At 37.3% G+C, this 25,578-nt stretch overlaps 1 protein-coding gene across 3 annotated transcripts; it reads left to right on the top strand.

Annotated features, from left to right (window-relative positions):
- Positions 1-1,377: 1,377 nt before the first annotated feature.
- LOC139151051 (solute carrier family 23 member 2-like) lies at positions 1,378-25,578 on the top strand. Of its 3 annotated transcripts, none has more exons than XM_070723579.1 (14): positions 1,378-1,785; positions 4,700-4,790; positions 8,743-8,968; positions 13,844-14,007; positions 14,484-14,578; positions 15,441-15,511; positions 15,864-16,045; positions 17,397-17,523; positions 18,473-18,629; positions 20,623-20,873; positions 21,471-21,600; positions 22,768-22,911; positions 24,283-24,378; positions 24,881-25,578. In XM_070723579.1, exons 3-14 carry the CDS (start codon positions 8,753-8,755, stop codon positions 25,048-25,050), a joined length of 1,803 nt encoding a protein of 600 aa, XP_070579680.1. In that variant the 5' UTR covers positions 1,378-1,785; positions 4,700-4,790; positions 8,743-8,752; the 3' UTR covers positions 25,051-25,578. The 3 variants fall into 3 exon arrangements, with proteins under 3 accessions (XP_070579680.1, XP_070579678.1, XP_070579679.1); XM_070723578.1 differs by lacking the exon at positions 1,378-1,785 and adding an exon at positions 4,237-4,324; XM_070723577.1 differs by lacking the exon at positions 4,700-4,790.

Here is a 25,578-nt window from a genome sequence, read left to right as displayed (position 1 = left end):
GTGCTTGTAAAAATATGATAGTAGTAAAACCCCTAGGCTTACTAACTTCGTTGCCAGAGGGAAGGTTGTGGCTCACCAGTAAAAACTTGTGTAAAAACCCTCTCCATGCTCGACCTGTACTGGTAAAAGAGGCAAAATCTCAAAGTACGCCCTTCCTACTTCATCGTACAAATAATGATTGTAGCAGAGTGACACTTCGTCCTGCCATGCCTGACTACTCTTTGCTCAGTATGAAAGAAGTTATGCATCTGAAACCAGATGTGAACTGAATGTGCTCACGTGTTTTACAACAGATTCATTAATAGTAGTACGCTTCACAGAACAATCAGATATCTTTTATATCATTATTTATAGCAGGTTTCATCAACTTTCGCACAGTACTCTCAGAGATAAATAACTAATTACAAAACTTTATTTAATATGCAAATGAGCTGTTTATTAACTTGGCACTGCTCAATGCTTCATTGGACAATTAGATATCTCTCAGATCAACATATGTAGCACGTTTCATCAAATTTAATGCTGTAATTTTGGAGTAATATCACTAATTACAAATTCATTAAATATGCAAATGGACCCTTAATTAACTTATCATTGCTCAATGTTTCATAGCACAATTAGATATTAATCAGATCAATATCTGTAGCAAATTTCACAAAATTTGATGCCGTAATTTTAGAGTTTTATACCTAATCACAAAGTTCATTAAAAATGCAAATGAACCCTTCATTAACTTTACACTACTAAATGCTTTACATCACAGTTAGATATCTGTTGGATCAGTATCTGCTGCAGATTTCGTCAAATTTAGCACAGTTATTTCGGAGTTATATGACTAATTACAACACTTCATAAAATATGCAATTGAGCTATTTATTAACTTGACATTGCCCAATGCTTCCAAGTACAATTAGATGTATATCAGACCAATATTTGTTGCATGCATCATCAAATCTGTTGTAGGAATTTCAGAGTTATGTCATTAATTACGAAAGTTCATTGAATATACAAATGAGCAGATAATTGATATGACACTCACAGTATCGTTATAATGTTCTGAGCTTGTCATCTGTGAAAAGTTTCATGAACTTTTGTGCAGTATTTCTTGATATATGTCGACACTGTCATTATTGTCTCAATAGGGAAACCATTACATGAAAAAATGATACGTCATAACTTCGTTAATATGCAAGCCTCACTAACCAAAGTCTAGTCAGTTCTTGCATGTAGCATATGGTACCTGTCTACCACATCTGACTTGAAACTGTTCAGGTGTTTTAGAGTTATCGTGTAAACAGACAGACAGACACACACACACACAGACAGACAGGCAGGCAGACAGACATAGCTATGACATTAGCTCACGTGTGTGAACACGAGCTTGAAAGCAGAGGGGCTTAAGTGTAACATATGCGGTTGTATTATTTACATTATTGGGGGGACTTACTTATTAGGCGGCCTTATTTACCTTGCGTTCACAAATTATTCAAAGTGAGTTTATGGACCTTTTGTGTGTGCTCTATAAAGCGGCAGCATTAACAATGGTGGGTTAACCACCTTAACATGCTTTAGTGAAATGAAAGGTCGAGCTCAAGGCCCATGATTCGCCCATCTCCTTGTCTTTGTTTGGTATGTCTTTCCTTGAACTCTTTATAAGGCACCATGGCCCGAGATTCCTGACACATCATTTCCAATCGGAAATCAAAGAAACTTGTTCACAAGACCAGTACAGCTCATTTTAAATTCTAAAGAGCCATAGGCTGTCGTGGACGGTAGGAATAAAAGGTGAGTACTTTTGAAGAAAACAGTTTTGTAGTTTTTTTTATTCATATCTTTGAATGGGTTGGAGGTGACACTGCCGATAAATATCGATCACTTGTTAGATAGAAAGATAGATAGATAGATAGATAGATAGATAGATAGACAGGCAGACAGGTAGACAGGTAGGTGTATAGATAGATAGATAGATAGACAGATGAATGTTGTGAACAGACCGACGGACGACAGATGCTTACACAGACAGAATCTAACCTTAGACGTGTATAATCTATAACAAGCACTGTACTAACGTGCCTTAACGCATGGTAGCAATGGAAACGTTGAGCCGTTATCATGCTCTTGTTTTCACCTTGACACTGAAGGACTTACATTTACATGTAAATACACCATACTGACTATGTTAGAGACAGTTCTGCCACATTTTACTGATAACTGCTGGGCTGGCCCCCTCAACTACTGTGTATGTTCATTCTATCATAGGCGTGACCTGCCTTTGTGCGTAGTCTTAGCAAATTACTCCTGTTATGCAGTTTCTGAGATTTATTGAGTATTGAATTTTTAAATTCGTTACGTGTAGAGCAAACGTCGCTCTTCAACCTTTTAACTAGCTGCGGCATCGACAGAGTACTTAAAAAATCAGCATTTTCCCTTACACGAAGTAATTTGCACAGTAGGTCGACACGCTTGCTAGCAAACACAAACGTTGACGTCAGCAGGTTTTTTTACAGTAGGTCGGGTTACAAGAAGCAAACGTATGACCTAGATTGATGTCATTATGAAGATCGTGCTATTTGGATATTGGCTTGTTGGTATCTCGACACAGCTAATCTTTTCAATTATGCATTATAACTCAATGGCAACAGAATTGTGGTAGCAATGTTATAATGGTATCCAAGTAGAGTCACACCCATATGATCCAGCAGTGCTGTTAAAGACCCGCTGCATCATGATTGCTTCATGCCAACAGATAGCAATAAAAGGAAAGCAACTCAACACATAGTTCATATCTTGATTGATTGCGTTTCGTGTATTGTAGCATGTATTTTGTAAGTGAATTTTATGATTCGCCTTTTTTGTGCATAGAAGCGATTGGCCAGGCGTGACACAGCAGAAATCTGCATGTCAATGCAGTCTCTATTACAGAGGAGAAAGACTGTATAACACTGCGATCCTTTCACAATGTTTCGAGAGTTTGCGAGACTTTCATCATCAGTCGCCTCAAATTCGTCTTAAGTGGATAAATTGTATGGAATTATTGATAAATTGTGTGCATTACCATGTTGTACCACCTGAAGTTTGTTCTTAAGTCGACAGGCTAGGATGTTTAATTGTATTCTACATGCAGGGTTGTCGACATCTTTTGTATGGCATGTTTCTGTTACAAGGTACTGTTTTTTAACAGTTGTTTGTTCTAGCTCAAATATTGTAAACTTTGTGCAGTATCACCGGTTGACGAGTTAGATTTTACGCTGTTTACCTGTCTCCTAACAAATAAAGTGTGACGCTCTTATCTCTGAAAGACTATTCAATCTTCGGTTGGCTGCCTATTCGTGAGAAGAGCATTCACCTTTTTAGGTCAAGCAAGGTCTTATAATCAAGGTCTCCCGCCAATAGAAAACATGCATTGTGTAGCTGTACACAGTTCGCTGTCGAAGATATTTTTACAAAGTCTGCTGACTGCAAATCCTGTTCAGGGGCTCATCGGTTAGGCTACACTATGGTAAAATACAGGCCCTAGGTAGGCGGCAGGACGTATCCATGTAATGAGATGTACAGTAGGGATACAATACACGAGATATTGTGAACTACTCATCACACCCAGAGAAACATTACGTTCAGTTAAGGATCGTATCATCAGCATTGCAGGTGATAGGTGACAGCTATTAGCAACAGTGTATGATTTCACCTACATATGGTCATTTGATCTCCTGCGACTACGCTGGCCACTTTCAATTTTTGCGAATGACTATTTATACGTTTCAACATTTTTTATAAATAAAATCCTATTTAGAAGTTACTCTTCCAATTTTGGAAGCCCCTTTATGATGACATCAAATTTTTAGAACTCTTTCAGAGTTTCTTCGCTGGCCTTTATCTCTATTTTTCTTCGTTTCTTAAATCTCTCTCTCTCTCTCTCTCTCTCTCTCTCTCTCTCTCTCTCTCTCTCTCTCTCTCTCTCTCTCTCTCTCTCTCAAACCCAATAAGTTATAGAATTAGTTGTCCTCCTGATCAAACTGATATTCTTTTTCCAGAGTTAATAAACATGTAAAATGGCAGGTTTTTTAGGGAGAGGTTGTCCCAACAACTAAAAACTGCCTTCATTGAACGGAAATGACGACTTCTTTTGAAGAAACATTACTTTTCCAGTGTAAACAGAGTGTTCACAAGGACGATGTCGTGACATTAGCTTAAAGGTTAAGGAATAGTCGTGCCCTTATTGCATATATTAAATTTGATATTCTTGTTGACTTAAAACGTTTTGTTTGGCTGCACACCACCTCTGCATACGTTCGCAGCTCAGAGATTAAAGACCAGACTGGACTTCGTAAGTAACAGAGGCATATGTATAAATCGTTTCTTAAATCTTCAATGACCAATTACTGTCAGGTAATGTCAACCAGTTAACAAAGATTCCGTTGTTAACTCGAGTAAATAAAATGCAAGACTAGTGTGCATTGAGCAATTCGTCTAAGCGTCAGCTTGCTACTGACGCCATTTGTGTAAATGCAAAGTAGTTGACGTTAAGCGTTCTAATCAAAGGGCTGTGGCTACAAGGTATGGTTGTTTCTATGATGCTTATTAAAACGTTGCAAACAAAAATTCGATTGCAGACAGCCTAACGACACTTGTCCTAGGGTCACGCCCCTTAGATAGGCTTTTCCACGTTACCTTTCATCGTTTACGTTGTGTGTTTTTACAGAAATAAATACACGGTTTCAATTGTGTTCGTCGCTTTTAATACCGAGAAGACTGACAAAAAATCTTGGAGTTTGGAAATTGATAATTTAAACGTAAGTATACATACAAACAATGTGTGGCAGCGTTTCCTCTCCACTGTACTCGTCCTATGTTTTTTCCTCTTATGCCTTGGCAGGTTCTGATTGTTTGAGCATGCAAAATATATAGAAATTGAAAATTGGCTAAATTAGGTCATTTTAATGTCATCGGCCTAATACTATGGTAATTGTGAGGTTTCGATGAAAAATATAAAAATCAGGTCATTTTTAATTTGTCTAGTGTACTATGAAGAGCTCCGTTATAAGTTGCGCTTATCATATTTCACATTTTTGTTCTTTTCCTATTATCCTCACGCAAAGTGGCTATTAAAAGACAACCGACCTTCTATTTAACTAAATCAATGTAGACATGCACATGGCATACCCTATGTCTAACCCGGGCATCAAGGAGATTCCGACTCAGTGTGGTGGAACAAGGTGATTCCTCTCAATATCGGGGTACCTATGAAAGTGTAGCTTTTGAATATGAAAGTTACAGCCTTGACACCGTGCAGGATAGCGTGGGTGGTAGAAGAAACGATAGCTGCTTGAATGGAATCCGTAAGCCTAGTCATCTAAAACGATAGCTTTGAACATATTTTGATGTTGGGGCTTAAAACAAGTTGGCCGACAGCAAAAGCAGTGATAGCGGTGGTAAATATTTTACCCGCTTCTGCAAAAAAATCACCAAATTCTGTTACCGCGTTCAGTGAGGTTCAGTTTCGATTACACTTCTGTAAAGTTTCTGCACCATTTTACAAAACGTGCAGAGAAATCAACGTTCCTGTTTTCGAACTGAACAGGCTATATAGGACGACCTATTCTAATACATGTACATGGATTATAGTGTATATGATATCTAAAGACGTAGTCGTTAGTGTTGGCAAAGTCTGTTTTCCAGAATTAAGACTTACCAAGATTTCAGAGTTAGCTTCAGATTACCAACTCTGGAAAACAGACATTGCCTACACTCGCAGCTATTCTTCACACTATTATATACACAATCCGTGTACATGTATTTGAATAACACTTCCTAATAGTCTGTTCAGTTCGGAAACGGGAACGAAGATTTCTCTCCAAGTTTTGTAAAATGGGCAGAAACTTCACAGAAGTGTAATCAAACCTGAACCTCACTGAACGCGGCATCTTACACAACACAATTTGGTGATTTTTGTAGAAAAAGGTAAAATATTTAATTATGATTATTGGTAATGTTATTTATTGCGTATCAACAAATAGCGTGGCGAATGTTTCAAAGTGTTATCAGTGTGCCAATTAGGCCTACACCATTACACATGCGTCGTCCTGATTTGCAGAGATCTCACGCCGGATGTATTAAAATAGTTACTGTAACATTCCCTTGCTAAGACTTTCTAAAGCTGCCTCCTTCAGGTGAGCAGAAAAATAGGGGCTATGGAAAGAACAGTACCCTTCAGAGTATTCAATAACCGGTGTAATTATTTGAAATTATTAAGTTAGAACTGCCGTTTTGGACAATTTCGGCATTTCGTTGACAAACCAGAGTGGTCACTTTTTGTCGTCTATTTCAGTTCCTATATCATTGCTGAACATTCGTTCTACACGTCCCCGTCATTCTTTGTGCCCCACCCCATCAGCTCTTAATTTCCGTTCAACGTGACTGTGACGATAATAGGTCAATTCTGAAATGTGCTTTATCTTTCTGGGTGCTTCTAAGGTGGGGAAGGAGTCATTACTCAAAATCGTCTGGTTGACTGCACCTGTTCTCATGTCATATATCATTCCACCTCCAACGACCGATCATTAAATGGTTATCTGGGTTACATGTGTCGAGTTCACATTCAAAGTTCGATTCACAGAATCATTGATTAAGGTATAAAAGTTAATTGTAAATTATACCACTATGCAAAAAGTTGCAGGCACACGACGGCCATTCCGCCTGATTTTTGAACTTGTTTGTTTCATTGTCTTCGATGATGAACTATTCATGTTTCTTATTTTTCATTTCTTGCAACTTATAATACGAACGAAAAACGTCAAACACCTTCGGCCGCTTTCAATTCAGCTGATGAGGTCCATTCTGCCCAACAGAATGTATCCAGTCGTTTTTGCTGTTCCAGGCCAATAGTTCGGAGTCACCTGGAATAATTCACTTGTACATTAGTCCTGCTCGCTCATTCTACGGTACAGTGACATGCTGGTATGGCCGTTCACAACGAGCTCATAGAGCATATTGTTGAATACGTTCCGAGGTTAAACTCGGGCAGGTCGGTGAAAGAAGGTCACCCCTTTTTACCCAGACTTGACATGTGTTATATCAGTTCGGGAACTTACTGTATATAGTAAATATTTTCACGTGAAGAATATTTAATATAAATTTTCTTATCTCAAAACGAAAACAGCGTATGCTAATCTTGGTTTATTTTAGGAGGCTACACTTGTCACTTAGGAACAGCCTTGTCCAAGGCTATGGTAGCATTCATAGCCTCACTTTCACACATTCTTTATTATATATGGTGGAGATCGTGATGTACCCTATTTGGTCAGTTTCAAAAACAGATACGTCACTTTGGTTGAATCGACATGTTTGCTTGAGTCGCGCGTATACGCCGTAGGGATATATATCGAGGCGTCTAACGAGTGAGATATTATTTGTGATGCTGAACCAGGATGATAAGTTTTTAAACTATAAGTTTTAACTTACAACTCGAATTTAATGATTTTAGAAATAACAATTTAGGTTTTTACGATCTCCTGCCACCTGGTCGTCAAACACCTCAGCGATTATCAAGTTGACTGCCATTGCGTTAATCTTGTTGATTCCCATTTCGCTGGTTTCGGCAGTGTCTAGCAGTCAGTCCCGTGGGGTGAGTTGGGGAGGGATGTTTTTTGTGCGACGGTTTACTTTGTTTGATTTTTTAAAATTTTGACTGTGATATTTCAAATTAAGATTTCAACTCCAAACCGTCTGACTGCTTTCTTTATTAGTACAAGTAATTTTATTAATTTCGACTGTAAGATTTCGACTCCAAAGCGACTGACTGCTTTCTTTATTACCTACAAGTCCATATCTCCTCTCCAACCTATGTACATACCACTGCAATTGCTTCGCAAACATTACCAACTTGCAAATCAGCTGTCTGTATCAGCGGATTAATTGATTAAGTCAACACCACAGTCTTCACGCACAGCTGTGGTGTTGACTTAATCAGATATTTCTCTTCAGAACGCTTAAAGGCGCCTTTCTCAATCCCAGGTTCTCGCATTAGTGAATGTGTCAACAGCCCATTAACAGTTTGTCATTCTTTTGTTTTCCATTGAATATTTCATCAACTAACTAATATTTATATTAGATAAATCTTGATAATTGAGTGGGGGCTTTAAAAGCGCCTTTCTCAATCCCAGGTTCTCGCATTAGTGAATGTGTCAACAGCCCATTAACAGTTTGTCATTCTTTTGTTTTCCATTGAATATTTCACCAAGTAAACCATTTTTATATTAGATAAATCTGATAATTGAGTGGGGGCTTTAATTCGCCTCTATATGTAGCCATAGGCTTATTATATCACAATGCACGACTTACACTTTAATTCAACCGAGTAACCTGTCTGACACTTATGCAAAACACGATTGTGTCATTAATCAGGAAAAAACACTGTACGGGCCTTTTAGAAATTGCCTGAAACTTATTTTATCTACTTTGCTTGGACATGACAAGTTAAAGGGCATAATATATAGTTGTACATGCAAGTCCTGCCCTGTCCGCGATGATTCATCACAACCATTTTTAATGGCTACTTTTCATTTATAACCCTGCGCAGTCCATCATTTACCATAAGTTTTTAGATATCTACATGTATCTTTTCACATTGGAAAATAAGGATGACATTCATTTTTAGGAAATTTGTTTTCGTCAGATATCAACAGGATTTATACGTGCACTGTTTGTTCCTCAGCTGATACCTGTCTATAACATTTTCTTCATCAGTGTCCCAAGCATGCAATCAGCTAGAAGCAAGGTGAAGAGCGTACAGGTGGATCTCGATAGCGTAGATGACAACATCAGCGCCGACGGAAGTGAGGTCTTGGACCAAGCTAAGGTAATCTACGTAGAGCGCTCGATGCCTGAAAACAATGAGCAAGATGGAGTCAAATTCAAATACAAGTTAGATGATATACCACCATGGTATGCCTGTTTTGCATTTGGACTTCAGGTAAGAAAACTCGGTAAAATATTCAATAGGGAGGTTACTCAGTAAAATTAAAAGATAAAACCCCGATACTAGAGTTTTTTTACTTCACTTCACTTTATTTTTACTTACTGGAACAAACTTTCCCTAAATTGACATTTTCATACTTCGTATAAAAATCGGCTTTCCTATTTGAACAATTCTGTAGTGATGTCCAGTTATGACAGCGAGGGTTGATCATTTCTTTGTACCTGGAAGAAGCTCTTTACCAGATGTCGTTATGGTAGAAGAAATATACACCAAGAACCGTACTGTCTTCACATGCATTTCTAAGATCAGGATGGTGTATTCTTTCAGGATAACACAAGTTCAAATTGGGGAAAGGCTATATAATCTGCCTTGATTTTAAAGTCGCCTTATGCCCTATATGAAACGTTTACCATAGTACATGCATTCTCTGTATGGTCAAAAATATCGTTTATATCGTATGAAAGAAAAAAAAACGACATTGTGCAGTGCAAATTTCTTCCTGAGTAAGATATCCAGAACGATAAAAAATTATAATTGTTACAACTTCTGAGCACTTTCGTAATTCGGCGAACTCTCTGTTTTCTATCTGTAGTCACCTGAGGCTCTGATAGGTACATAAGCAAATCACATGCCTGAGTTGGGATAGATTTTGAGAAACGTCTTCATGGTGTCTACTGAAAGCCAAAGGTCAATGACGTCGCCCGCCAGCAGGGCAAATAACAGGCATGCAAACGCAATGGCGCGAGGCAATGCTGAGGGCACCTGGAAAATGTAAAAGTTACAGTACAGGAATTTGGTATGCTGAGGAACTCTATCGTTCTCAAGAGCTGATTTACGATAACATATAAAAAATAGGGAAAGCAAAAAAATTCATTTAGATTGTGACGTTTTAACAGGAAAATGTCTATAAGTAATTTTAAGAAACAAATTTCATGCAGAAAGCCAATCCATACAAAAACACTCTCTATGAAGTGAAAATGCTCCCGTGTTTCAGTATACATTTGCACTGCACAATGTCGTTTGTGGTGAAAGAAAAATGCTTGAATGAACCACCGTCCCTCCACCCACATCCATGTTGCAAACTTACAAGACTGGTGTAGACGCAGTTTTCTGGAAATGAATGTTGCCAAAACCAAGGAACTTGTGATAGATAGGTATAGATGTGCCGACACTGTTGAGCCTGTTACACTGAATAGTGAATCTGTTGAAATTGTCAAGTGTTTTAAATATCTAGGTTTACAGCTAGATCAGAAGCTGAATTTTAATGAAAACATCAATTGTATTGTCAAAAAGGCCATGCAGCGCATGTTTTTACTGAGACGGCTTCGAGGTTTTAACGTCAGTCAAGAGTCTCAGAGAAAGTGTGATAACTTTTAATATTACAGTGTGGTATGGTAACTTGAGTGTTATCAACAGGAATAAGTTGGAAAGAGTAGTGAATATGGCCGGAAAAATAATTGGCAAGAAACAATGCCAGCTCTGTAATTTGTATAGACAATCTGTATATAGGAAAGCCAAGGCATAGTAAGTGATGCCTCACATCCATTGTATCCTCAGTTTGATCTGTTGCCTTCAGGGAGACGCTATCGAGTGCCCATAACTCGTAAGAATATTTTAAAGAAATCTTTCATACCAAGTGCAATAAGCATACTAAATTCCAGTCTGTAATTTGTAAGCTTCCACCCATTTTACACATTACATGATGTCTTTATTTTTATTAGCCCGTATCAATTTTTAACAACGTTTACGTTTATAAGCTTTTATTCTGTTTTTTATGTGATTCTCTTTGTGTGTCTTATTGTATATATGTAGGTGAAGCGAAAGAAAAATTTCCGCTAAAGGACAATAAAGTATATTCTATTCTATTCTATTCTATTCTATTCTATTCTACTCTATTCTATTCTATTGCATTTGCCTGTAATTTGAATAAATTAAACATTTCCTAAAGGTTTGCAACTTCGTTGAAATTGATGATAAACATCACGAACAATATGCACCATCAATAAATTTTAAAAAGTCAATAAGTATACAAATATGTAATTACCATGAATAAAAATGCCTTTGGTTAAGTCCTTCACGCTTAATATATCAAACTGTGAAAAAAAAACATTAGATATACAAATTACAAATTGGATGAGATGAATATGAAAAATATCTTTCATAAATTCATAGTGGATTATGTAAAGGAAAGTCACATAGTACATAGCTTGTGCAGCTTGTTCATGATATTGGTGAAGTGTTAAACGAGGGGGGGGGGGGGGCAAGTGGACATGCTTTATCATGACTTCTCTAGACTTTCGACAAAGTACCCCACGATAAATTGTTGCATAAATTACGGTTGTTTCGTTTTGATGGCAAGCTTTTAGACTGGATATCACATTACCTATCACATAGGAAAAAAGAGTAACGGTTACGGGAGAATACTCAGACTGGTTGCCTATTCCTTCAGGAGTTCCTCAGAGATCTATTTAGGTCCGTTTTTATTTTTGTTTTAAAGGGGAAGTTCACCAAGGATGATTTTTACATATGTGCTAGCTTGTGGTCACTTACCCTGGTAAAGCTATTTTCGCCATTTATAACTCGTGCGATTTTTTAACAAAAACCGATAAAATAGTACAGGAAGTTGCCATGTTATTTGAATCATGGGGGAAAAAAGCTCCAAGCTTGGAGCTTGCATCATGTGATATGGAAGGGACCATCTTTTCATGGGTATGGCATTGTCAACTCACCCATGCTTAAACCAGGCTGTGCGTATTTACATAACTTTTGTTTATACTGAGTATCCTTGCATAAACGATGAATCACTTATAATAAACTGTTCAATGTCAGATTTTGTGTTGCTGTTTTCTACTGTGTTACAGTGAGTGGACAATGTGGGGGCCATATCCATCCGAAGATGGTCCCTTCCATATCACATGATGCAAGCTCCAAGCTTGGAGCTTTTTTCCCATGATTATAATTGCATGGGCAACTTCCTGTACTATTTCTATCGTTTTGGTTTTTTTTAAATCGCGCGAGTTATAAATGGTGAAAATAGTTTTTCCTGGATAACTGACCACAGAGCTACCAAATGTGTAAAAATTATCCTTGGTGAACTTCCCCTTGAAGTTAATGACATGTCAATCTGTGTATATAGTCAGACTACTCAGCTCTCTTTGCTGATGATTTAAAAAACTTTCGTCCTATCAAATCTCAGCAAGATAGTATTGCACTCCAAAGTAACTTACATGCTCTACAATTGGAGTTTCAAATGGGATATGTCCTTTAATACAACAAATTGTAATTTTCTCAGGTTTACAAGATATCCAGAAAACCCTTGCACTTTGAGTATGTTATGAATGGTAAAAGATTAAAGTCTGTTAAGAAATACTGTGATCTTTGTGTTGATCTTACATCCAACCTGGAACACCCATATCGTCGTCCAATCGTCTGTCGTCCATTTCCGATTGCTTTGAAATGTGATATTCAATTCACTTTGGGTGACCTCACTTACGTTTGTTCAAATCTTGGTGACATTTACATATTTGTATATAGGGGCATATTTTTTGCGGGTTTTGGTAAAAAAATCTTCTTCTCTGAAACCGCACATTCGTTTGCTTTGAAATTTGATATGCAGTTTACCCAGGGTTTCTTCAATATGATTTGTTCAAATTGTGATGGAATTTGCATATTTTTGGTTTAAGGCAATCTTGTCATTTTTACAAACGTACACTGAAAGTTTTCTTAATTCAAATGAAGTCAATCCACAGATATATGTCTATATATATATACACACACCTTATTAGGAAAGGTCGTTCAATATGCAGTTCGTAATTACCTGATAATGCTGTAAAATGACCTGCTATAATTGATATCATAGCATCTTCAATACACGAAGCAAGTTTCGTCAACTTTGGTTAATATGACCCGATACAAATCCCTGATAATGAAATTTCATTAAATATCCAAATCAGCAATTTTAACTTTCATGTCATCTCAATATCTTCATCACCGCTGACATATTCTTGTGTTATCAACATTTGCAGCATTTCCATAAAATATTGTGCATCTGTTATCAATATTTGTTTTCTTCCTAAATCATTAATTATGTAAATAAGCATTATCAAAAGTTGACCAAATGACCTTGAAAGTGTAAATGGGCAGTCGGCTACATACATAAATTGCCGTTCGAATCATGTGCAAGTTAAGGCTCTTCTAAATCTTTAGCTGGTGAAACGGCAACAACTTCGCATATGTGATCGTTAAAGTCATACTATTGTCACTTTTTGAGTTGTGATTTGTTGGCTTTTTGAATTAAACTAGGGAGGTGTCTTATACACGGATGTATGTCATCTTTGAAGAGTTTGGGAGAGTCTTATACTCGAGTAGGGTCTTATGATCGAATGAGTACGTTAACGTGCAAGCCACTTATCAGCTCTTATTTCCAAATAGGATGCATATACTATACGCTGTATTCCCCAATCCTATCGCCTGTTCTTGAGATCTCATGCCAACAGACAGACAGACATACAGACAGACATCGCTGCGACATCGGCTCATGTGGGTCAAGATATTAGCTGAAAGACGGATAACCTAATCGAGTCAACTCTCTCTCTCTCTCTCTCTCTCTCTCTCTCTCTCTCTCTCTCTCTCTCTCTCTCTCTCTCTCTCTCTCTCTCTCTCTCTCGTTGTTTCCTGTTACTTTTCTTTTCATTTCCGTATAATTTTGAAGAGGTAACATTTTCATCGGATTGTATAGTAAAAACTGCCTTGGTCGATGACAATGCAATAGCTAATGGATAATTATGATGACAGTTGTCTACATTATTCCAGTACATTTTGTACATGAATTGGTAATTAATCATACGTTCTGTTTACTTTTATTTTTAGCATCATCTGTCGATGTTCGGTAGTTCGTTACTATTCCCGCTCATCTTGGCCAATTTGTTCTGCGTACCAGACAGCGAGAAGAACACTGTGATAAGTCAATTGTTTAGCGCGATCGTCCTGACCGAAGCCGTTGGAACCTTTTTGCAAACCACCTTTGGTACACGGTACGTATGTGAAACAATTGTGCCAGAGCACTTCGTGGTTTAAAATACTGTATGTTTTTCTTGTTTGGGGTTTAAATATGACCATACCGATTAGTATTCATTATATCAAATTCTTTAATACTTTACGTTCCATCCCTAACACGACAACAATCAAATGTTTTGCAATGATAATAAATTGTCACCATCATGGCTGCTGCATTGCACTAATCGAAACAATTTATCTGCCTCACAGGTAGATCAGTATGCCGTGCATTTATTAATTACAACTAATTCTTCTGTAGGATCTACACTTTATATATGTTTTATGTTGTTTTCTATACACCAAAGACATCTTTCTGAATTTTGCAAATACCGGAACTTTGGAAGTTAGCAGCCTTAAATTTAGGCAAAGATTTCAGCTTCCTCACACGTACGACAACGACTTTAAAATAAGATATAGTTATAATATAATAATGTAAGTTTGGAATTGTTTACAGGTTACCAATAGTTCAAGGAATCGCGGGTGCCTTATACGTCCCTGCAAGCGTAATCATGACTACAGAACAATGGAAGTGTAGAGACTCAGAAACAGGTATTTTAAAAAGACAGGTCGGCGGACGCACAAACTGACTGACTGCATGACAAATGCCGACAGGCAAAACCCGGCCGAGATAATAATGACATTGAGGAAGACAGGAGAGGCAGAGAAAATATAGATACGGGTAGAAAGAAAGATAGAGACAGATGAAAAGTGGTAGCTTGTTGATGCCTAAAGAGGGCTGCCTAAAGAGAGCGCGGGGTGATAAAATGAGGAAAACGACATACAGACAAATATGGAAAGACTACCATTAAAGGCCCTCATGGGAGACAATAGTAAGGGAAGTTTTGAACCTCGATATTTCAAGACTGTGTCGCTTCATATACTTTATTGCTTTTGGTTTTCATCATGGTCGCGATAAGAACTCTCAACATCGTTGTCGGTGTTAAGTCGTTATCGTCGTCAATGATGCTGTCATAGTTTTAAAATGGGTTGGTTCTGTTTGTGACACTAAAGTTGATCGCAACGATAATTTTCATATGTTTTATTCGCCTTTTTATCAGAACAGGATCACAAAAGACTCCAAAATAGCCGACGTGGTATCTTGTTTATTTCAGCATGCTAAGAGCTTTGTCCCGCCTGATACGCAAAGTCTGCGTAGAGAACGAACTTTTTTAATTTACAAATTTAAAGTATTTAATGCATTTTTACTGTCTTCTAAAACAGACTGTTTTACCCTTTTCGTAAAAACTGCTACAATCAAAATATGGCTAAGCAATGTCTTATTTTCACCTCCAGTAGAGTCTTGACAAATCTCTCCGCGTGTTTTCTTATGGATCCACGGTGTAAGAGTTGTAAGGATTATGCATTTGTTTTCAGTTCGCAAACTTTAATAATTGACGCTGATTTTTTTCAGATCTCAACTTAAACGACACTGAGAATTCTACTTTGGAGTTTGGAATCACGTATAAGGAAAGAATAGCGGAGGTAACTTAGACAATAATTATTTTCAGTGCGAATACAGGTTTTAGTCCAGAGGTAAATTTTTTCTACTCAAAAATTGGTATTTTAAATAGTTTTATTTGGATATTCTGAACGATTACTCAATTTTTTCCGCGGAGAAATGGGGCACAAAGACTGAGATTCTCCTGTAGGGAACAGCACTCCTATTAATAATATTTTACAAAAAATTACATCGCTTGCAACACGTTGATTGGAAAATAGGCTGGTCCGATATTCTTCAATCTTGCAAGAATTTAAAAGATCTGTCAAATCACGGTAAATAAGATATTAAGAATTAAAGGTTTTACATTTTCCTATCGGCTTTACATTACTCCAGATTCAAGGGGCAACTTTGGTCGCGGCATGTTTCCAAATCCTACTTGGATTATCAGGTGTTATCGGCTTTGTCATGCGCTATGTAGGACCACTTACTGTGGCTCCAACTCTGTCACTGCTCGGACTGGCTCTCGGTGAAATTGCTCTGGCAAACACCAAGATGCACTGGGGTATTGCCTCCCTGTAAGTATGCACTTGTTGATACGTTTTAAAAAATACGTCACTAATTCCACCTTTCACAGTTAGTAATTCCTCGCTGATATTTAACATCTATTCAGTTTTCTTTTATTTCCTTTTATCATCTCGTGAAATTTACATGATCCCAGGCTATTCACCTGTCTCGAATATCTTATGTTCAATCCACATAAATATAAATGAGAAGGTCGAGATAAAGTCAAAAGTGCGACTGGTCGACATTCCGAGAAAATCGCACGAAATTTCCGTAGTTTTACATCATTGTACACAAGACGTTTTTGCAGCGCAGTTCTCGACTGCCCCTCGAAATACTCATACTTTCGCAGAGATGGTATATTTCAGCGGTATAAACTTTTCCTCGTCCCCGTTTCCATACCTAAATCATCCATGGCCAGAAGTCAAGAATTCTCCACGTTTTACATTATTACATTTATCCTTGCACGAAATGTATTCTTTATGTTTAATAAATTTGTTTTACATTTATTTACATCAAAGGTCCGCACGAAATACATTCTTTATATTTAATACATTTTTACATTTATTGCATAAAAGGTCTGCATTCAATACATTCTTTACATTAGATACATTTTTTCAATTAATGTCCGGACCAAATATATCTCACTGTCGGGATTTGGTCAGGAGGGCCGGTCGGATATCATCGGGAGTTTTGGCTGATCTTGAAATTGATAGGCCCTCATGAATTACGGTTTACGATCCAGGATAGGTCTAGATGGGCTTGCACGAAATACATTCTTTACATCTAATACATTCTTTACATTTTTTACATTTATGACATGAAAGGTCAGCAGGAATTTCTTTTCGATTAACATATCAGTTCATTTCATGTCCGCACGAAATACACTTAACTACCAGGACTTGTTCGGGAGGGAAGATCGGACGCAATCGTTAGTTTGAGTGGGCCTTCCATGAAATATATTTTTTACAATTAATACATTTTCCGTAATAATGTTCGCACGAAATACACGTCAGAGGAACCGTGGTTTAACTATCTGGACTTCTACGTGGCCATAGGTGCTGAATAAGAATATATTATGTAACACTTCGTCGGGTCAAACTTGTTCCAGGCATCGCTCCGCCGCAATGTACGCTGTACTGGGATAGTTTTCGCCCATTCAGAACTTTTGCACCCCCATCTAGACCCGGCTCGGAACTTATAATGTAACTCCTGCAGACCTTTCACGCAATCAATGTAAAACATATAAAGGATGTATACGTGTTATATGTTAAGATGTATTTCCTGCCAGCCCATCTAGACCTAGCCCAAATCTTAGATAGTGATAACTTTGTTACTGATGGAATTCCCTCATCTGATTGTCAGAACGGCGGGTCTTATCATAGTCTTCTACCTGTACATGGGCAAAATCAAAATACCCTATCCATGGTGCTCAGTTAGGAAGCAAAGGAGATGTTACATCGATGGCGGCAAAATATTCGTGCTGTTTCCTGTAAGTGCTTAAGTTAGCTTTCTTGACTAGTATTCATCAACTAAGAATTCGTCTGTCTTATCAGCAAGTACACAGGACCGTCACAGCAACGTCACGACTTAAGGTTCGAAGTCAAGAAATTGACCTTTTAAGCTAACAATTCTCTAGGGGTTAATAAGCTTAGAACCCCTGTAAATTTTATATTCTCGGAAAGCCAAGATATATGGTAACATTTTTGTTACAATAGTGTCACCATTATTTACATAACTATCACGTGATAGGTAACCTGCATAACATTTCAAAAATCGGTTTTCCCTATCTTTTGTTTCAATGCTTTGAGATATGTGGTTGAAATTTATGTGAATGCTAGCTGTCGTAATGAGCTTCCAAAGAGTCTAAATTAAAACTTTTATGCGAGAAAAACTTCCAGAGCGGTGAATTTAACCGTAGCTAATTTCTTTAAAATTGTGCTCAAGCAAGATAAAAAAATCTCAGACACATATTGAACGAGCGTTGTGACAGCTTGCATTCCAGCAAGTTTGATTCAGGTATGTTGTTGTATTGAGACTAAACATAGGGAAAACCGATTTTTGAAAGGTTATGCAAATTACCTCTCACGTGATAGTTATGTAAACAATGGTGACACTGTGGTTACAAAAATGTTTCCCTATATCTAGGCTTTCAGAAAATGTATAATCTACAGGGGTTTTGATCTTATTAACAACCAGAGAATGTTTATATTAAAAAGGTCAATTTCTTGTCTTGGAACGTTAAGGGACACATTCGTCTACGTTGTACGATTATTGTGATGTGTGTATACGTATTTAACTCATACTATGCGAAAATTTAGGCAGACTTTCTACTGTATTATGAATGAGTTGAGTTACATGTTATCAAGAAAATTCGAATTTAACCTCGTCTAGTCGTAGATGACATTGTTTGGTTTATTTTTATCCCTCTTTTATTTCAGGTGCTCTTGTCTATTTTTATTTCATGGCTGTTCTGTTACATCTTGACCGAAACTGGTGTGTTCACCGACGATCCATCAGACCCGTCTTACCAATCCAGAACGGACCGAAATGCTGAAAGCATTGCGTCGATTCCGTGGGTTTGGTTCCCTCTTCCATGTAAGCCATTACAAACTCTATATGTAAATTCACTCTTCACCTAATGTCAACTTTGTAAAGGCCCAACTAAAATAAAAAAAACAAATTGATTTGGTAAAAGGATTAAACGAGTGAAGTAAACTTCTTTGCAAGACAAGAAGAAAATACGTTATTTCAAGACTTTGAAAACTATGTGATTTCATTGATACTAATTATTGACAGGCAATACAATAAAAGCATCGGTTGAAAAATAAGGAATGTGACGCAAATCATCCAATGTATCGATGTTTAATATGACACTGAAACAGATAAATCCTCCTAAAAAATATATATCTTATTCAAATATCGATCGCTTTGGTGTTAAATAATATCGTAACATTCAGAAGCTTACGTGTTCAACAATGTTTCGATGAAAAGTCCCACTTCGTACAGAACCTACTGAGTATCGTGTAATGTGTGAACACAGTTTTGAAGTAGACATAACAATAACGAGTCATTGGCAATGACATAGTCCCCGCAAAATATAAATTTTGTCACTGTAATACATTAAAAGTGGATAAATCCTATAGTTTAAGCATACTTCAATACAAGAAAGCATTTTGGTCCCATAGTTACATCTACCAAAAAACACTTCTGTAGCATTGATACGAAGACCACAATTAGGTATATGAATAAGGCTCAGGCGGGGGCCTAGGAAAGGGTACGTGGCCAAGTCGCCCAGACGGGCCTTGGATATGCTATTGTTTGGCAGCTATCAAGAATGTACCACAACATGGGGCATATTTTATTGTATGATAATTTTTTGAGTTCAGCCAGGTTAGCCTTGGCTCTGTTGAAATCAGGTATGCTTCACTGTAGTGTGCCCAAATCGGATAGGGTCATAGTATTAGCTCTGTGAAAAGTAGACCGGGTTTGTCAAATACCACAACTTGCTATACAGGCCACAAAAAGAATGTTTTCTTCAGGGCCATCAGTATGGAGGACTTGTGGTTGTTTTCTTGAGTAAGAAAAAAATCAGACCTCAAGCCTAAGCACATCCTCCAAAAAGAGAATATCAAAACAATAAAATAAATGCACACACCAACCTCCCCGATGCACACTTACGTAGAGACGAGAATGAAAGTTACAATAGTACAGAAATTATTTTATAAGAAATAAGAAATTACTGTAAATACTATGAATAATGGACAAAGACACTGCTTACTTATTTAATTTTTTTTAGTTTTATTCAAAGCTGATTTCCTCTTCAGCTGCTAAAGAAAGTGCAAAAAGCTGCTTTTAATGAAGTAATGATGAATGGAAACTTTCAATATATACAACATTTGCTACACATCATTCAAAAGGAAATTTTCAGCACTGAAAAATAAGTTTTACTTGCCGCAGCCAATTTCAAACCATTTTTTTGCAAATGTAAACAAAACAAACACACCTCATTTTGATCATCTCATCATTCATTGAAAAGTTAAGGCCTCCGCAGTGCATTGTTATGTAAATGATATGGACTCCAAAGGTTAACGCATTTTGTAGACAATGGTAATATAACCTTGTACAAAACACAGTAATTGCTGGTACTGGAGAAGAAAAATGTTGAAATATTATTGAATTGATTTAAAAGTCCATCATTGCAGCTATGGTCACGATACCACTCACTATTTTATTGGCCAGATGTTTCAGGCTAACGGCATGCATGCCAACGTCTATTAATTGATCCTTATATAGTATGATACGCTCATAGCGCTGCTTGTGTTTATGTTCTACACACTTGCAAGTGTTTAGCTTTTATAGAACTTAGATGATTTGAAACGATTTCCTTTTTTAAATGTCAAAGTAATATGCCTGTCTATTGAATTAATGTTTTCCTCCTTACTAACAAGATTTTAGGATAACTAATACTCTTCGAGAAGAATCGTGTCCTGTTCCTCTAAATCTCATTAAATGTCCATAGTTTAGAAACAGACTTTATCAATCATTTTTAAAAGAAGGCATTAAACATGCAATGAAATCTTGTTTCCAGTTCGATGGGGTGTACCAACGGTTAGTGCGGCAGCAGTTATTGGTATGTGTGCTGGTGTTTTCGCCTCCATCATCGAGTCAATTGGTGACTACTACGCATGTGCCGCCATGTCTGGAGCCCCTCCTCCCCCTGACCATGCTTTGAATCGCGGTGTTACAATGGAGGGACTAGCCTGTCTTTTCGCTGGAATGTGGGGCTCTATAGGAGTGACGTCGTATTCGCAGAACACTGGCGCCATTGCTATTACCAAGGTAATGGGTGAACATGCATGAGAATTGTCGTTTAAAATTTTGAAAAACTAACCTGATGAATTCATTGGCCGAGCTTATCCATCGGACATCGTTTCAAACTACATGTAAATGATAGTTTAGAATGCCGCTCTTGTATGGCGCTTAGGCATATGTTTTTTTAAATATTTGTTTATCGCATAATTGCCCAGGAAATAATGTGTTTTAATTAACAAACACGATTTGAACTAATTGGGATAATTGGATTTTCATATTTTCAAATTTCTCAAAGATGTTAGCTGCCCTATAGCTGAATGTTGCAATATTATAAATTACTTTTAAAAACAAGTAACTTAAAAAGAAAAGCAGATGAGGTTACATTTGCAGATCAAAAAGATATTATTACCTCGCCATCCAATTATCCCAATTAGTTCCATTCGTGTTAACATAAGAAAGAAATATATTTACCACCATGTTTGCTCGTTTCGGACGTACACGTACACTATCAACCAAGAAAGCAATTGCACCACCTAATCCACATACAATATAACAGTTGCCAGTCGAAGAGGTTGCCATAAGAGCATTTTCCCCCTAGCAAAACTGTGCTCATCTTCCACTCAGGTTGCTAGCCGTCGAGTGATGCAGTGGACCAGTCTGCTGCTCTTTATATTCGCCATTGTTGGAAAGGTTGGAGCCGTTGTCGCCTCGCTACCTACGCCTATAGTTGGAGGTGTCATGTGGATTATATCAGGTAATATAAGTACATATTAGTGAGATTCAAGTACAACGCATCTCGGGGACAGATATTGGGACTCTCAAACTTTTACAATTCTTTTCTGATCTACCATTTGCGGGGTTAATTTTAAGGCCCTTGGTGCAAGAAAACTTTTCATCGGCTTAGTTTTTATCGAAGTTCGAAAATTTTACTTTTCTCCGTAGAGTTCGCATACGGGTGGCGGCCATTTTGAATTTTATTAATATCGGTAAATCTGTGTCTCCAATGTCAAAATTTGCATGGTGACCCCCGATTTTTGTTGATTTTGAAAGAGAACGGTTGAAAAATTCCTTACGGAAAGTTTGAGCGAATGTTTAAGTCCTTCACTTTAGAGGCGCATTACTACCTTAAAGTTAGATAAACTGTGAAGTAGTTTCATTCACTTTGTTTTATGTACTTTTACTTTGACTTTAATCGATACTGAAGGCAGAACAATATTACGTATATGATATTTCCTAAAAAACATTAGAAAAACATAATTTCTTAATTTTTAGAGGGCTTAGTAAGGTGAAAAGTAGACGAATATACCGATCCAAAAACCAAAAAATTGTCGTTACAGACCACCGTCCCTCCACGGGTGGAGGGACGGTGTACAGACGTATATGTAAACGTGTGCAAATTGACAAACAAGAACATCAGGCAAACTCTGTGCAAAAAAGGGCGAACAAAGAAAATATGGATTTCTGTAGTCAAAGAATTAACATGTGATGTCATGTGTATCGAAATATGAACATATCCTGCCCCCTTTTTGGCACCCGCCACACACGGAAATATATGAGTCGTCGTAGGAGATGATCAGATTGCTTCATAAAAACAGGTGTCACTGTCAGTAAGGCTGTATTTAATTTACAGAAACATTCCCGTGTATCAGAAATAAGTCACTGTTTGATTTTAAATATCTCAGGGTTAAATGTGAAGTGGCGAATCCCTTTGCAAATCTCCACTTTTTGACCGATATCAAGTAACTCACTAAAGGTTCGTCGTAAAGGAAGAAATGACAATCCGACTTACACCAGCAACATTCTTTCATAAAGCAGTGAGCGTTACGTACCATTTTGCTTTACGCTGCACGGCAGTCCTCGTGCATTCTTTGTAATAACCTCATGATATCACTAATATTCCATACTTGTTTCGACCACACAGGTGTCATCGTGTCCATTGGTGTCTCTTATCTGAAGTACACTGATATGAACTCGACGAGAAACCTATCCATTTTCGGGTTTGCTTTCATCAGTGGAGTAATGATACCGGCATATTTGAATTCTGAGCCGGGCATTATTCAGACAGGTCGGTAGCTCTCAGTAACGGTATAGTTCTTTAATAATCTGCAAACTCGAGCTACTCAAAGCAGAAGGAGTTTGCCAGTACCTGCTTACGATTTCAACTTTTCACTCGCACCCACTCCAATTCCTATTCTTCAGCCTACATGCTAACAGAGGGTGTCTTCGGAAACACGGGCATTTTAATACAAATTGCACAATCATATATAAGATGCATTAATATTGCGCTACCTTTGAGACACTTCAATACTGACCGACAGCGGCATGGACCATCGCCATTGAGTTTAATGCGATGTTACAAATGGAAGTACAATAACAAGTGTAATAACAATCCAATTCCTTCTGGTAAAGTTTTCGTTTTAAATGCAACGTGGGTGTAAAATACAAATAACCTGCAACTTGTACGTTAGTTGCACAACTTAAAAATTAGTTAAAGGGTATATGACATCATTTCCAAAGTTTTATTTTTCCCTTCAAAAACTCAGCAAGGGAACCTGTCTACGGATTAAATATTATGTCAGTTCGGAAAGATGTACGCGAATGGCGAAATTTGACTCCTTTTTCATGCCTTGTGATCAGGGAGCCACTTCGCACCCGATTGAAGATTTTTTCAAAGACGATTTTTTCACGTTTTTGACCGAAAATGGTGAAAGTTGCCAAAAATAAATTTTGGCATATATCTGCACAACTTGACTTACGACTAGGCCTATTACCCCTAGGAACATGCACAACAAAATTTAATCTGACGAGCAGTTTCCGAAAAATATGAGTTTCCTCAAGGAAAAAAACAAGAAAAATTGCCCCAAAACTACAAATATGCATATTTTTCATCAAAATTTAAACAAATACGGCAAAGTTGTTTTTGAATTAGGTTTTGTTACAAATAGGGCTAATGTTGCAAACAGGGTTAACTTTTGTTACAAATAGGGTTGATTGTTACAAATAGGGTTAACTTTTGTTACAAATAGGTTTTGTGTTACAATAGGGTTGATTGTTACAAATAGGCGTGATGCAGTTCTCTCGTGCACTGCGCGCTGGATGTTACGCTCTGAGCAAAGGAAGCCCTTGCCTCACACTCTTTTACGGACATGATATTTGCGAAGGTGTGAAAGATGTTTACCCGTATTATGATTAGTCGTCGGCTGAACTTCGAAAAGCCAAAAAAGTCGTTCGAGTTTGGCTAGGGGTACACCCCCCTAACTTTTATGCCTACTATCTGGACAGAGGGGGCGATACGCAATTCAAGGCAGTGACGTAAGCTAACCTTAAGATCTAAAGAGTGATTTTACCTTTGGTTGTATCGGAATGTTGTAGGCCTTTTAATACACTTATTTCAACGCATATTATTGTTTTTAATTCACATACACTGCAATTCCAGGGAGTTTCGAAGCTGACCAGGTACTGGACATAATACTGAAAACTGGAATGTTAGTCGGAGGTTTTCTGGGATTCGTATTGGACAACACAATTCCAGGTAGATATTGGAACAGTTCAAATGTGCTCTGAATACTGTACTTGTCCTACTAACTTCTTTAACACTACACTGTGGGCATTCACTGGGCGTTTTCTCATAACATCCATACACATGCATGGCGAATGTGATTTCAGTAACCAGGTCAAGTCAATATCAGGATATAATGAAACTTCAAAGGGAACTAAGATAAAACAAGACTGTCCAGAACTGGGGGGACTATCTATTGAAGAACACAAAATGGACAATGGTTCTATTAGTCAGAGCTAGGTAAACGTTGCCTTTAATTAATAACATGTAGTAACTGTGCGAGTTTGAGGAATTCGCACCATGTCCATTAGCGAAAAAAAATTACGGTGAGTGATGACTAAGGTCTTAAGTATAGGCAATCAGAGTAGAAGTAATAAATATTTGATTTTATTACTAAGCTTTGAGTACAAGGCTAACCACTCACAAAGGTAACAATACTGAAAGACCTTTGAAAAAAATAATATTCCTTTTGCAGGAACCATTAAGGAGAGAGGTTTGTTGTCATGGAGAGAGTATGGTAAGCAAGATGCCGAGAACAAAGGAATGAAATCGTACGACTTACCATTTTGTATGTCCTGCATTAGAAAATGGAAATGGACCCGTTACATTCCAATTTGCCCGACATTCATGACTAAGAAGAAATGAGACTTGATGAAACATTATTCAGTATCATATTTGTGCTTTACGATGAATTATAACTTCGCTGTACAATATATGGTGAAAAATCATACAAAATAACACAAATTGAAAATACCAATCATAAAGTGGTAGCTGACCTACAAATACTCTTAATAATCTCTCAAATAATCCCTGTTGGTAAATTGGTTTTCATTTACACTTTGAGCGGAAATAAGTCTGTTCAAAATATAGCGTTACTTAAAATTAAAAAAACCTGTGTATGCAGCCTCAAGAAATGTATTCAAGTAAGCAACAATTGTATATGTTTTTATATGGCAAACCAATGAATGTAATGTTATGGGTTTAGGTATATGCATTGTTTTCAGTTTTCTCATTACAATTTGATATGTTGTCATTTTATTAAGGGACACAATGTATATCATCATTCGAAAATATTCTAACAGACTAACGAAAAAAAAAATTATTGTAATAACAGCGAAAAAACTTGGATTACAGAAAGTCATTTTTAATAAAGGTGTTTATCTTGGTCATCAA

This window comes from Ptychodera flava, chromosome 15 (assembly GCF_041260155.1).
Source record: "Ptychodera flava strain L36383 chromosome 15, AS_Pfla_20210202, whole genome shotgun sequence".
Classification (NCBI taxonomy): Eukaryota; Metazoa; Hemichordata; class Enteropneusta; family Ptychoderidae; genus Ptychodera; species Ptychodera flava.
The sequence above is the reverse complement of the archived record's forward strand: the minus strand, read 5'-3'. Positions and strand labels throughout refer to the sequence as shown.

Bases quoted from the DNA above. Each gene is read 5' to 3' on its own strand.
- LOC139151051 (XM_070723577.1), top strand. From the start codon at position 8,753: ATGCAATCAGCTAGAAGCAAGGTGAAGAGCGTACAGGTGGATCTCGAT. The intron at 14,008-14,483 runs GTACGTATGTGA...AATTGTTTACAG, and splicing joins CAAACCACCTTTGGTACACG to GTTACCAATAGTTCAAGGAA. The intron at 18,630-20,622 runs GTAAGCCATTAC...TCTTGTTTCCAG, and splicing joins GGTTTGGTTCCCTCTTCCAT to TTCGATGGGGTGTACCAACG.